General features: G+C 34.9%; 1 protein-coding gene across 5 annotated transcripts in view; it reads right to left on the bottom strand.

Moving 5' to 3' along the window:
• Positions 1-14,358, bottom strand: part of VPS13C (vacuolar protein sorting 13 homolog C) — a 98,180-nt gene that overhangs the window by 13,784 nt on the left and 70,038 nt on the right. For all 5 annotated transcript variants that reach the window (XR_012837516.1, XM_075765043.1, XM_075765042.1 and 2 more), the window contains 16 exons: positions 13,560-13,693; positions 13,048-13,174; positions 11,381-11,616; positions 10,891-11,041; positions 10,281-10,421; positions 9,110-9,191; positions 8,933-9,002; positions 7,907-8,018; positions 6,776-6,889; positions 5,126-5,262; positions 4,791-4,872; positions 4,231-4,344; positions 3,901-3,976; positions 3,077-3,240; positions 1,751-1,796; positions 594-717 (listed from right to left, as the gene is read on the bottom strand). Coding sequence is in view for 4 of the 5 variants with exons in the window: in XM_075765043.1 (XP_075621158.1) it covers positions 594-717; positions 1,751-1,796; positions 3,077-3,240; positions 3,901-3,976; positions 4,231-4,344; positions 4,791-4,872; positions 5,126-5,262; positions 6,776-6,889; positions 7,907-8,018; positions 8,933-9,002; positions 9,110-9,191; positions 10,281-10,421; positions 10,891-11,041; positions 11,381-11,616; positions 13,048-13,174; positions 13,560-13,693 (1,910 nt within the window). In the remaining variant the exon portion in view is untranslated. The remainder of the gene's footprint in view (positions 1-593; positions 718-1,750; positions 1,797-3,076; positions 3,241-3,900; positions 3,977-4,230; positions 4,345-4,790; positions 4,873-5,125; positions 5,263-6,775; positions 6,890-7,906; positions 8,019-8,932; positions 9,003-9,109; positions 9,192-10,280; positions 10,422-10,890; positions 11,042-11,380; positions 11,617-13,047; positions 13,175-13,559; positions 13,694-14,358) is intronic.

The raw sequence follows: 14,358 nt of genomic DNA, 5'->3' as shown, positions 1-14,358 counted from the left end.
CTACAGATGTAAATAGAAAAGGCACACTGCTAGTAATAAATCCAAAGTAACATTAGCCAACTAGACAGCTCCAGAATAACTTGGACAAGTTTACTCCCAAACGTGGATAATTTACTAAAGGTTTATTAACACGCTTTCCAAAGGTCCCCTTAAAACACAAGAAGCCTCTGATGTGCACTGCTAACTGAATTTCACAGTGGCAAGTTTTTCTCTGAAAATTTCAATGGTTTATTTTTTACAGTAAGTTCAAATAACATTTAGATGTTTGCATTCAGCAGTACACAAAGCTACCTCAAAAGTAAAATTTACACGTGATCTTTTAATTACTTTCTGATCAGGGTAGGGAATGAAAGAAGAAAATGGACTAGTTATCATCTGCCTGAAATACAACACTGCAAGATGTGTTCTGAAGCAGCAATTTCCAGAGATCATCAGAAAAACCATTCATTACGGGCTACTGGCCATCTCTCCAGCCCATATATCCTACTGCATATTGTATTTAACACAAGTAATTGTGTGTCACTACTGGACTACTTTACCACCTGGTATCTAATACACGGAGAGTACTTCAAAACTTCCTCTTGACATTTTACCTTTGAATTCCCTGGAAGGTACTGCTTGCCATATCTACGATGCCACCTGTTGGGCGGGCTACCACTCCTACAAGCCCCTTTCCAATTCCTTTAAAGAATCCAGCTGCACCTTCTTTTTTAGCCCCTTTAAAAGAAAAGGAACAGAAGAAGAAATAGTTTTAATGACCTACTTGAAGACATTAACCACAGAATTAAATCAGTACTGCTTCAGGCTGCACTAGAACTGTTTAGTATTGGAAAAGGCTCACAGCAACTGATTAGATACAATCCACTTATAAAAAGGTTCTCTGTGAAAAGTCACACATTGCTTCCTTGTCTGTTCAGACATGTTGCTGTTCACTTAACACCTAACCAGCCTCCAAAGCCAGCATAACCGAGACGTTAACTAGATTCTCCTTCTCACACTTTGTCTGGACTGTAGGCCAATGTATCAGTTTTTATAGGTTGACAGTAATAACAGCATAATCTGGAGACTCAAAGATGCACAGATATAATGCAAGTTAACTATTTCTATCTCAAAATTTTATGTTTCTGGTGATATACAACTATGGAAGAGCCAAGCACATGTGTTCATCCACCAGTGCGAGAAGGACTACACCTCAGAGTATCTAACTTATATATAACCTATCAAATACAACAAAATAACAGTAACTCCCAACATTTAAATCACTTTGACATTTAAATCATTTTGACAGTAATTTTAATAAGAAGCACTTTATCTTTGATTTTTTCATCATCTAGCATACTGATAAAGTGACAGTCTTCACAAAAACAAATACTGATGTCAGGCATAAAAGCAAATTTGCTTATTAAGATTTCACCAACCTCTGGAGTCTCAAAACCGATTTCAATTGGTGCTTTTTAATTTATTATTTTTAGTATCTTTATTCTGGCTTTAAACAGTAAAGTGAGTTCTACAGCAGGCCTAATAAATATGTCACGAAGACAACTGTACCTTAACTCATTCAAAGGCTCAAAAGGTGGTAAGCCACTAACAGCTATAAATATATTTGAGTAAATCATCATATAATATCACATTCGATTTAGAAATATAATCTTGCTACACTTCAGCATCATCACGCTTAATTTCTAAAAATTACAAAATAAATTGTAAAGTATTGGGAAACGATTTAAGCAAGTACAATCTTAGTGCTTACCTTCTACAGGTTTAGTGATTATGCCCGTCACACCTCCAACAACACCCTAAAACGAAGAAGAGAATTAAGGTCCTACTTAGAAACAGGAACTGGGCTACCAGTTGTCTCTCATTCTTCATTTTAAAATGTTACAATGGGGTTCAATATCAGAAACATTGTTTGGCTGGGGACTTTGGGGGTTTTGGTGGGGTTTTTGTTTGTTTGTTTTAGGTTTTTTACTTTAAATTTTTAAGAAAATTACGACTGAGAAAAAGAGAGTGAAACTAAAGTGGCTGAAGAAATATTTATGCTAGCAAGAAAGACTAACAAATCTTTTGTACAGTCATCAGTCTTGTAACAATTAAAGTCGCTATTTCACTTTCAATACTAACAGAAAGCTGCCAGAATTCCCCATCATGAGTGAGTGATACCAAACATTCAAGATAAATTAACATCACATAACTCTCTGGAAGGCTTTAAAGGGTAAGTAGTTTAATGACAGTAAGGCAGAAGAATAAAAATCCACTGTGGGAACTTCCAAATTTTCAGCAAACGGTATGAGAAACAATTCCACAGTGTTTATTATTTATGGTTACTTAGAAGTACGTTGACTTTTTATGTTGAATAGAAAGTGATGGAATTTATTAGAAGACTTTATTTGCATTCAGGTAATACAGAATGCTCTGTAGTTGTTTACATGAGGTTTGTCTCGTATTTAACATTTTAACTAGAAACAGACGTGCTCTTTCAGCAATCAGAAAAGGTTCCCAATTTTAGCTTATAAAAAAATACAGTGGCTGCACAGCTTCTGTTTCAGAAAAATCCCTCCAATCTAACGTAGGTACTTACTCTTACACACATTCGACTTGTCTTGTTCACATTCTTTTAAGTCAAGAAGACCTAGCAGTTTTTAATAAGACCTCAGCACATAGAAAGCCATTTCTACTATGCAGCACATGCCCAGAGCTCATAATTCACAGCCAACTGACTTTAATGACAGAATTGACTGAAAGGTAAAATAAGGGCGCAGTTACTTTAATTAGATAACACATTTGTTGAACACTAGTAACTATTCGTTTATTTATATAACTCACAGGAGAAATTGGTGTTACTTCCTACACTTTTCCTTTCCGAAATCCTACCTTCAATTCCTCAAGTTGGCAGAAACCACAACCTCAAACACTAAAGCTGATACCCTACACTGAGATTCCTATAAACCAACTGCCTGTTTGTCTCTTCTGTTTAGTTCACAAACTGATAAAGACGACATTATCAAACTTTCTTGCATGTAATTTTCAAGCATGGATTAAGAGTTGACACATCATACCCTCAACTTCAAATTCATACCCGTAACAAGCCCTTTCCACCTTTGGCCAGGCTGTCACTAAAGTCTCTTGGCTGCCGACCCATTTCCTCTCTCCTTTTCTGCTGAAATTCTTTATCCATAGTAATAGCAGCCAAGCCTTTTCCAACAGAACCAGTGATCCTAGACACCACCCCTGCTGCACCACCTGATGGAACAGGGCAGAAAGCAAAAGTTACTGTTCTTTCACAATTTAACAGCAGACAACACACAAGCAGACACAAAGTTCCTAGCAATTTCCCTTTGCATTCAGTTTAGATGTTACAAATTTACAGAGAGTGACTACCACATATTGTCCATGAGAAGACTCCAGAATCTGGCCTGAAATCCATAAACAGAGCAAAAGCTAACTCTTAAATTACTTCAGTACATGTTATGTAGCATATTGGATGGAATCACATTTTCTCCATTAACCATAACACATAGGTAAATAAAAATCTAAGGTAACTGTAACAGTAGCAGGTCCTAAGAACACTTCTCAGGCTTCTCCAAACATTTTAGGGCCATTAGAATTATTTTCCTTATTCATCCGCAAGATGTTCAAAGGCAGTTATATATGCAATGTTTCTCAGTTTGCCTGCTCAGTCTAGAAAACAGACATTTAAATGCTGTTAAGTAAGTTAAGTGTGAATGATCTGTATCACGAATACTGGCAATACTATCTGACAAACTTAGACACTCGTCAAAAAATTACCATGTAGATATTTTTAAAATGTAACTTTCCCTTCAAAATAAGAAAAAAAAAAAAATCTAAAAGCAATCCATGAATTAACCTAATTATTCAAAACAATAACAATATGATACATACCCACCGTGTGTCCAAGAAGACTCTTAACACCAATTACAAAGCCTTCAGCAAATTCTTCAGGTCCCTGAACGGCACCCTAAAAATGAAGCTTAGCATGAATAGCAGAAACCTACAAATTTATATGTCTGTTTCAAGAAAAAACAGCAATTCCTTTACACTGATGAAAGTAAGTCTATTTGAATATGTTATTTCTTTAAAGTTAAAACAAAAAAATTACTGCTTTAACTGTTCAGCATGTAGAATAAATATAGTGACAACAAAACTACGGCCCTACTAGTATATTCCATCAGCCTACTATTCACATACACTTGAAGAATCAGGAAGTCATACCTGGAATGGCTCATAGAAGAAAGCTTCAACTCCCTCAGACAAGCCTCTGATTAAGCCGAATGGATTTCCAAGAACATCTAACCCAAGTACAAGAACATACATCTGCTTCAGGAGCTAAATAATGAGGGGAGAAAAAAAGGCAAAAACAAGAGTAGTGTTACTAGCTGTTGTTACACATAGCTCCATGTTAGAACCCAAGGCGGGTCAATTTTTTCATTCACTACCTAAGTAAGGTGTTGGAGTACTCAACTAAGTATTTCTACTGGAATGAAGACAGGCTTAGGCAAAAGATACAGTATATGTATGGATAACTATTAGAATACTTTGGTGAAGAAAAAAATAAATAAAAACAACAGAAGCAATCACTTAAATTGCTTAAACACATTTTCAGGACACTTTTGTATTTACATGTTCGTAATGTGCCACCAGATTCCTGCTTCAATATCATGAAGTAAAAAATTAGTTGCTTTTAGAGGTATTCACCTTTCCTTTCCTATTTTCTGCATTCTTTAAGATACTTACTCAAAATTTTACACATAAAGTTGACTAAACAAGCTTACTTGTTCACTGTAATGTCTAACAACTCTCTTCATCAGTTGGTCTCTCTTGTAGAACTGGTATTTAATTTCAAAGAAAGCAAGTCTGAAAGACAAGTAATCACACGTTAGATATAGATACTCCTCCTCCTCCTAATTAGTTGCCTTTTTTTCCTTCAGATAATCCTGAAGCCCTATTCTCTTAAAACAGAGCCCAAACCCCATCTTTCCTCCATTTCTCCCTTTCCTCAAAGGCTGTACACATTTATACTAGTCAAAGTTTATCATGGAACCAATTATTAAATGTATAGTAGCTTCATTTAAAAATATATATAAAAAAAAAATCTTTATTAACTTACTTGAAAATGAGATCATCCACATCTGTTAGTGTAGCTCCAATACTTTTCAACAGCAAATTCAGAGAATGGATGGCTATCATATCTTCCCCCTTATCTGATGCTTCTCCACCAGAAGCCAGAGACAAACTCAAATGCAACTGTCAAGAAAGAATTAATAAAATAAGACAAATCAAGATAAAAAAGACACACACAACAGACAGGTTGTGTGGTGCACATGTAAACAAACCAGTGGTGAAACAGCGGTAAGTGTATTTTTACTCATATTTTGAGGAAACGTACAATTTCAACAAATGTGCTTGAACCCACAATGGTATTACTTTGATAACAGATGTATTTATCTATATTTCCATACAGCGAAGTGTCAAACTGCCCTAGAAGTTTAACTTTTGTTATGTTTACATCTGTAAACTTCTTTGCAAACAATGAGAGAAATAACTTGTTAAATAGGTGGATCTTAATTCCTAGCACAAGTGAAATTTTAGGAATTCTGATTTACTTAACTAACTTGCATATATTTTTGCATGTAGTTACTCTTTTGGGGAAACACATGAACTTTAGAGAACTGTCTTTAGCACTGTAAAATGGGACTGTTTATCGTGTCGATAAGACACTTTTAGAAAAAGTGGGCAACAGAAAATTTTTTTCCTTTTCCCTTGCTCCTCACCATAACAGATTTTGTTCCCTTCTACTCCCTTAAAATAGGGCATAGCACTTAACTTGTATGATTTAACTTTTTCAAGACTCCCCATTTTAATTTTTTGCAAAAGGCTACCCAGCCATTTTTACAGTCTAGAATACTGGGACGGATCACTGAAGTAAGGGGCAAAAAACAGGAGGAGAGAAAAAGAAGTCCCTCCCTGTACTTACAGGCAGCACATCATCGTTTCAAATAAAGATGCAAAAAAGACTTAAAATTAGAACTGTTTTGTCAACAAGTTTAACCAGACTAGCTAGAGGATAATGTTGAAATATCACAATATTGTCTTCTTCCTCTAGTGTTTTCCCTGGCTTCACATTCATATAAGTTTATAAGTTCAATCATATTAGAAAAAGAAAATAATCCAAGAATCTAAGTGTACCCTAACAGATATCTAGTGAAATAAGTAAGAAGTTGGAAAAAAGTGCCAGAATTTAATCAACTCTATTAGAGTTTATGTCTGTCTTTTATACCTTCAGTCAAAAGAAAAAGTATTTTTTTTTCCTTTCAATTCAAGCCTTAGGGGAGCATTCTGTAGATTCAGAATAATGTATAATTACTGATAATCTTTCTTCCCTTTGAAGAAAAATCTCAGCAAAAAAGAGAGCCATGAAGACAAGCCTATGAAATTGTATTCTATTACAATTTATCATACGTTACTTTGATACCTTCAGGCCAGCATTTTATCTAGCTTTCCTCATTACTTTACCCATTGACTCTTCCCACTTAGCAATGGTTAAGGGTCTGTTTGTACTCATGGGGCAACTAAGAAAGTTTTCCAAAGTGTTAAGTTCTAGAGAACATTAAAAAACAAAAAACAAAAAAAACATTAGGAAGACAAAATAAAGACCTTGATTACCCAGAAGGTTGACTTCAGGGTGTATTTACTATAAGGAATTAAGAGACCATAGATATCAAGTGTTTGATTAACCAAAAGTATCTCTATTACATACCTTAATTGGAGAAATATGGAAATGCTCAAAGAAGCTGAGCATTGACAGGTCTGTTAGGGAAGACTCCATTAGCTCAGTGTGAAGTGCATCTACATCTTGCTGAATTAATTTAGACTGTTTTATTAAAAAAATAAATAAAGACAAAATAGAACAGAAGTTTATCTCATCAATATAAAAAATAGTATAATTATATATATGTAATATAATTAATAATATTCTAAATATATGTAAAAATATACATACATATAAACAAACAGCAAAAAATAATCATAACCAGATGTAATGAAACAGTTAACTAATTCAATAGCCAACACCTCCAAAACTAGAAATAGACTAATTACTTTTGTATATCAGATTATAACTGTACAAATACCTTTCTTTAAACCAGGATTTTTAAAAACAACAACAACAACAAAACCAACAACATAACCAGCAAAAGAAACCCCATAAACAAACAAAAAAAAAATACCCAACAATTTGAGTGACTTTTCCAATTTATGCTGTATCTCTTGATATCCCCTTAATTTCCTCAATCACTTAAGGTATCACTTCTAAATTAATTTAGAAATATTAGTAAAATAACTAACTTCCTGAAGTTCTTTGCATTTTTGTTTTTCCTTACAAAGTTAGAATTTTTATACAGTGCATCTGACGATATAATTTCTAAGGAAAAAAATTGCAAGAACAATTCTCCTACGCACACTAGAACCAAATAAGACAATTTAGAGCCATGAAAATCTGTTCCTTCTGCTCTCTAAAGAAAAAAGACACTGTGGACTAACTAACAATTAGAAGCCCATTCTATAAACCCTAACCTTATTTCATCTACTAACCTTAACACTTTGTAGGCACAGTTGAAAAAACTGTGTCATCAATTAATGAAACATTCAAAGAGCAGAGAACCGTTACACGTACCCAAGTATCAGTTACTCAAACTTGTCAATTAGTAATGCTCACAGCCAATGTTTAACAGAAATCCCAATGGTTCACTAAAAATTATCCTACCGTGTCCCTTTATTCACTGTTGTCAAATGCAATATTCACTCATTTAAACTGAAATACTCAGAAAATCACAACACTGCTACCATAAAGGCCCTGTTCTGGCAAAAATCAGTTTCTCTGGTACATTACCCTTTGTCTTTCAGCTTCTGGGTCTGTAGATGGAGTGAAAAGTTCACTAAGTGCTCCTAAAAATCCTTGATCGATTTTCAGTGCCATTTCCTGGATAAGAACCATGAAGTATCTAAAATGGGGAAAACAAAAAGGGTATACTCGCTAAAGTTTATCTGAAATATTACATGTTTATACTAAGTAATTGAAGGTTTGTTATACAACGTTGCATATTAAGACTTACAATGTACAATATCAACTACCTATTTATAGTTAGAAGGGCTTACTAGCCTCACAAAGCTATACCTTACCGTATATTATTCATATCTTAACACTTTCAAAGTTTACCTAAAAACATTAACCATCACCAAACACTAATATTAATACCAACTATTAACCATACCAAATATATTCAAACATTATGACTCTATGTGCTCACCTAAACACCATATTTCCTTCTCTTATGCAACCGCCTCTCTCCAAAAGTCATATTACTAAACATTTATCTTAGTAAAATACAACATCCTCAAATATTGCATCCACACTAGTTGGGTACAGACTTGCAGAAGAAACCATCAGTATAACATTTATGTCTCATTTTTACTTAATATGTCTGTGTCTTGAGTTTTTGTACATATTTTGAATATACATGCACATGTTTTGAACATACATTTCACACTGTATTGGGCTACATTAGACTGTATGAGCTATGTGCTGTTAGAACACCAAATAAACCTGGCACTGTGCAGCAAACAGGCAGACATGCAAGTGATACTGTAGTACAAGAGGGAAACAATTCTGATTACTAAAGAATTTGCATACCAGTCCCTTCATGTGGTCAGTCCTTACTTTCTAAAAGTAAGTTTCTTTTAGAATGATGTTTTCTCACTGGAGATGTTTAAAAACTCATTCCAAAGTCAAGAGCTGTTTAAAAACTCAATCCAAAGTCAAGAGCTGTTTGGATAGGAGAACGTGAACTTTAAAACAAGGTTCACTTCTAAAATGCATTACATCTCTAAAATTATATTACAACACTGTTAAACTCACTTGAATTGCAGTACTTTGCTGTATTCATTGAATCTAGTGATGATGCTGATGTCAATGAAGGGTTTTGGTTCTAAACAGAAAAAAAAATAATCTAAGTATATATACATAAAAAATAAATTGCCAAATTACTACTTTCAAGGCTGACTAAATCTGATATTACTAAAGGCTTTCTCTTACCTGAATCCAAAGCAATTGACTTGGGCGGGGCTACAGGGTGAAATACAACGGGAAACATTGATCCTGGTAATTGATTATCAACCTGAAAAATTATTGCATTATTACAGGGATATTTTAATGACACAATAATCAAAGACCATTTCCATTTTAGAAGGTTTGAGAAATCGTTTATAGATTGTGTTCAAGAAGAATGTCATTCTTATATTGGAGAAGGAAAAAAGAGGAAAAGAATTACTCTGATATTCTTTTGGAATGTTACCTATTTAGTTATAAAAGGTCAGATGGTTGGAAATGTTGCACAAGGAATGCTTACATAGGTTCACGTTCACAAAGATTCATTTAGAGGGTCTACAGCTGATGGCATACATGGACTGTAATAATGAAAACTACCTTCAGGCAAAAATAAAAACAAAAGGCAAAAGATAAATGGAAAGAGAGCTCTTCCCTGCCAGCTGGTCAGAAAAAGCATCAACAAGGTCCTCAGTGAGTGACCTCCCCGGACTGCCGGGGAACTCCAAAGTGCACCAAGTGGAGATGAAGACGTTTTCTCACCATTATTTTCCTGTAATACTAAACACCTCTCTCTAATACCTACTCAAGCATTGTACTGGTTAATTTAGCAATACTATTTGTACTGACTGCAGTATGCTAATCAGGTGCAAGTGTTGCACATCAATTCACTGTTAAGCTTACGTGCAGATTTATTATTGCATACTATTTCTGAGTATTTAAATGTCCATTACTACCTTCCATTAGACAGGTAGTCTTTGTACTAAAGATGTCTGAACCTCTAGATAACATTCTTTGGAATAATATGTTACATGACTATATACAAACTACAGTAAACAAATTTTGAAAAAGATTGAGGTTTTTGTTTGTTTGTTTTAAAACACCAAAACACCGCTCTCTAGAAATAAACTTTCCATCTTAGCACCCTGCTTTACATTAACCCACAGTTTTGCAGAATTTTTCCCATCCTACTTGCAAAATCCTGGTATGGCAGTTCTGCAGTACTTTCCTATCAATGCAGCATTCATAGCGCTTCCGCTACTCTGATATAGTGAGCAGAGCACCACATATGTAAGATTTGGAGATACTTCTTCATATAAATGAATAATATAAAAGCCTTAAAGTGTCCATTTAGTTTATAGAACATGATGAAAGATGGTACCTGCAGCCAATACAATTGAGCCCGTAAGCTTCTTTGGTGAGGCGACTGTTTGAATTCAACCTGAATTCCTGATAGGAAGTTGCGTCGGATGCTGCACCTGACTGGGAGACGCATTTCCATTGGAACCTTACTAAAATTCACCTGGAAATATAAGAAAGCAGACCTAACATACAGTTTAATTACAGAAATAATACAATGTTATGTTACTAGTAAACAGATTAGCAAGTAAAACCTGCATCAAGTCACGGGAACTGCAGCTTACTAAGAAGCTAAAACCAAGATTTCTGCAAAGAATTTAAGTTACAGCAATGAGAATACAGGTTCATAACTAACATGCAGATACCAAGCAATCTTTTCCACCACACAAAAGCAAAAGTCCTTGAGATTCTTACTTCATAATACAAGTCTGGAAAATACCTCAATACTGCCTCAATATTACCTCAATACAAAGATATTCTACAGTATAAAATGTGATGCTATTTCAAAATAGCTTGCTTTTTGTTTGTGTTTCTCTTAACAAAGCATCTATCCTTATTTAGCAAAACAGAAGTCTGTATTAACTGTTGCACATGTTCTGCAATCATTTAAACACTGAAACCTCAAAACACACCTCAGTATTGCTGTCAAGTTTATGCCAACCTGGATCTTGGAAAGCACTCTTACAAAGATACTTTTGATAGGATTGTTCCAACAGGTTTATTTGCTTTTGATTAAAGGGTTTCCATTTTTGCCTTGGTTTCAGTTCCCAAACAACACCAGAACTGCAAGACAAATAACAAGGTTCACAATTTAAAAGTACCTAAACCTTTCTAATGCATGCAAACCACCTAAAAAGATACTATCCTAATTTTTCAGGCTCAAATAAACTATTTACTTTTTTTTTTTTTTTAAATAGAAGGTAAGAAAGGAAGCAGTTAAATCCTATTTATTCAAATTGCACAATAGGAATAATGGAAGAACTTAATTTTACTTTAAAAAGTTTCATCTATATTAATCTCATTTGAAAGATGTTCCCTTCAACTCAACTGTATTGCTAAAATTATAATATGCTGTCAAATTTTGATTATTCAAAGGAATATTTAGGCTTCCATGTGCAATACCTAGTAATTCCTATATAAGAAATTTCCTTTTTATTTTCATTGTTAACAAGAGAAAGTCCAAGACTATGGATTGACAAATTGATTTCTTGATCAGGTTGCTCCAGCTCCTCTGCTTGTCGTGCTTTAGAAACTAATGCAACATCATCTGTGAAAAGTAGCACTCGTTGGCGTCCATCCAGGAAAGACACCCAGTGTATCTGAGTATTTGCATTGTAAGGGAATTGGCCACATTCATCCTGTATTGGAAAGAAAAAATGTATATAAGTATATTACAGGAGTAAATCCATGATGTCACTGTATGTTTATAAGCAAGCAAGTTTACTGGCACACATACAAACCAGAACTCAGAATTTTTCTTGTTCAGTTTACTGCATCATGTCAATTTGGTGGCACCTTGTATCCCAACACTGGAAAGAAGTTGGGGGTTGGGATTTTTTTTCCCCCCCTTTTGAAAAGTAGGTGTTCCAGCAATATTTGTGGATGAGAATAATATTGGAAATTATTAGGAAACAATGGCCTTCACAGCAAAGGAAAAGACTTAGAATCGTAGGTGATGGGGGAAGAAGGCATTAAATCATACACCACAAAACAGTAAAACCAGACAATCATTACGATCTCTGCTCTTCAAATGCAGATATTCCTTATTTGCTAATTCGTGAGGCAAAACTGAGATAGTTAAAGCCCTTCTCAAAAGCCCAACATAATCATGACTGTAACCATAACGATTATACTAAGAAAATTGGTTACAAACTAAAAACATTTTTAAATGTAAGAAATTTGACCCAAGAAAGTGCTTATACAGTAAAGCACACTGTAACTGGTTAACTGTCAGAGTTTAGCTGTGAGAAACTAAATCTATTCCCAGTGTAACTGAAACACAAACTTGCTTTCCTGTCCCTACTTTTAGCTGCTAATATTTTCAGTTTTCTTAACTCTGTGCCTAGTCAACAGAAGAACCAAGCCATCTCTGAAGAATTTGGAATTTAGTAAAAGGTGCAAGAGGGCTGCTGTTTAGAGACAGACGCATAGGACTTCATGTAGCATACATTCCAGTTAAGTGAGAAAAGCTTTCCTCCATCAGCGCATGCTTCCTCATTCTTTAACAAAATACTTGCCCAGTCTTATCCTAGATATACCTCTGCTTCTAGTTAGTTTCCCTCTTTCCCCCACTCATGTCCCATTTTGATCATTGTTGTTTTGCCCCCACTTTACACATTTTTCTATTTTAATATTGCATGAGTTACAAACACTGAAATAGCTCTTAGTGAGCAGCAACTCAGAATTTTCTGCTCCGTGCAAGCATTTCCCATAGGAAGCAAGAGTCACAACAGTCAAGGGGTTTTCTCCACCTTTAGGGAGATACGTCAGCCAAATGCAGCACTACTAGAAAATTGGTGAATTATTCATCCTCTGTACTACTTAGATACATCCACAGCTCATCCACTTCATCCTCCTTCTTTCATACCCAAGACAGACATGGAGGTTGGAGTTTGTGTCCAGTCCTCCAATTATATTCAACGAAACAGCTAAAATCTTGCTACTTGAGATTAGGCTCAAAAGTCTCTTACAGGACAAGACAGATGCAAAGTTACTGAAGCAGCAGATAATTTTATTCTTGTTATAGTCCTAGACTGCTCAACATTTACTTCTCCCCTTCCAAAATTTACCTTAAGTAGATCATGTTCACCAAAATTTTGGGAGTAGCCCCAAGTCAATTTTCTTGTTTTAGTTGGATCTGTCCATGCAAACAGGCATACTTCCTTTGGTTTCAACTCCATTTCCTCTTGTAATCCACTGCAGGTTAAAAGAAAAGGAGTAAAATTACAGCATTCACTGGTTAAGATCACTGACTGAAGTGGTGCAAGCAGATCATGGTGCTATATACTCCATCCCTGCAGCCTCCTGGGGTGAGGCACGAAGGGCCTAGGCTATCGACAACAAACAAGTCCAGCTGTAGCTAGGCTCTTGACTCACTGAAATCTATACTACCACTTTATTTTCTCCACTTTCTCAAACCTTGACTGCTTAAAAGCAGACAAAATACTTCGTTAAAAGAATATGATAAAGGAAAGGTTTTTTTCTATTTCTCAAGGTACCACAATGGTAGAAGAGAACTACTTTCTTCACAAAGGATACTCCCTGGTTAAACCACCAATGGTGAATTATTTCTTTCACATACCTCTGTTTATATCTGAGAGAGTCCCATGAAGTATGGTTAACAATAAGAGCTGGAGCAGCTCCCTCGTGGTAATCCGAGAAGCTTATAAGAGTAGAATACTCAGAAACATTCACATCTACCAGTAAGCCCCCATTCTGGAGAGAAAGTTAACAGAAAATTCCATATTTGTTCTACACATAAATTCAAGTTAGACCAGACTAAATTGTTATTTTTAGGTGAGTCTTTCACCGGCCTCTTACAAATGAAAAAAGGAAATGTACTCTACGTTATCTAGTAACAGTAAGCTCAAACACATTGGTCATTGGCTTAAGACAGACATCAGTAGCATTCACAATCTATTTGTTGATTTAACTTAATTAAAAAGTTATATTCAATTTATAACATTTTTAAGAATTACTTTATTTGGCTAAGTTCAGTAAAAAGTATAGGCAAGCATTCCCTCCACTTTCTGTTAAAAAACTTAAAGTTATATTTAAAACTTGCAATTTCCTGCATACTCCTTAAAAATCTGAAAGGCTACTCTAAATAAACATACTAAAGTTTTTAAAGGTATGACAAATACAACAATAGCATACTAACAAACTGATCGCTAAGCAGAAAAGTTCTGTTGATTAAACCTCTAAACAAATCATCGTTAAATCTTTCTTCTCATGGCTTTCAAGATTCTGCCTTCTTTGCAATGTATTTCTGAAATACGTACAGTGTAATTTTTCTCATTTGCTTATACAAAGGAGGTACTTTACGCTTTCCCTTTTGCATAATCTCTTCGGATAGCTTTCTCGAATGCTTGTCTAGCAAG

Source organism: Balearica regulorum, chromosome 12 (genome assembly GCF_011004875.1).
Source record: "Balearica regulorum gibbericeps isolate bBalReg1 chromosome 12, bBalReg1.pri, whole genome shotgun sequence".
Lineage (NCBI taxonomy): Eukaryota > Metazoa > Chordata > Aves > Gruiformes > Gruidae > Balearica > Balearica regulorum.
The sequence above is the reverse complement of the archived record's forward strand: the minus strand, read 5'-3'. Positions and strand labels throughout refer to the sequence as shown.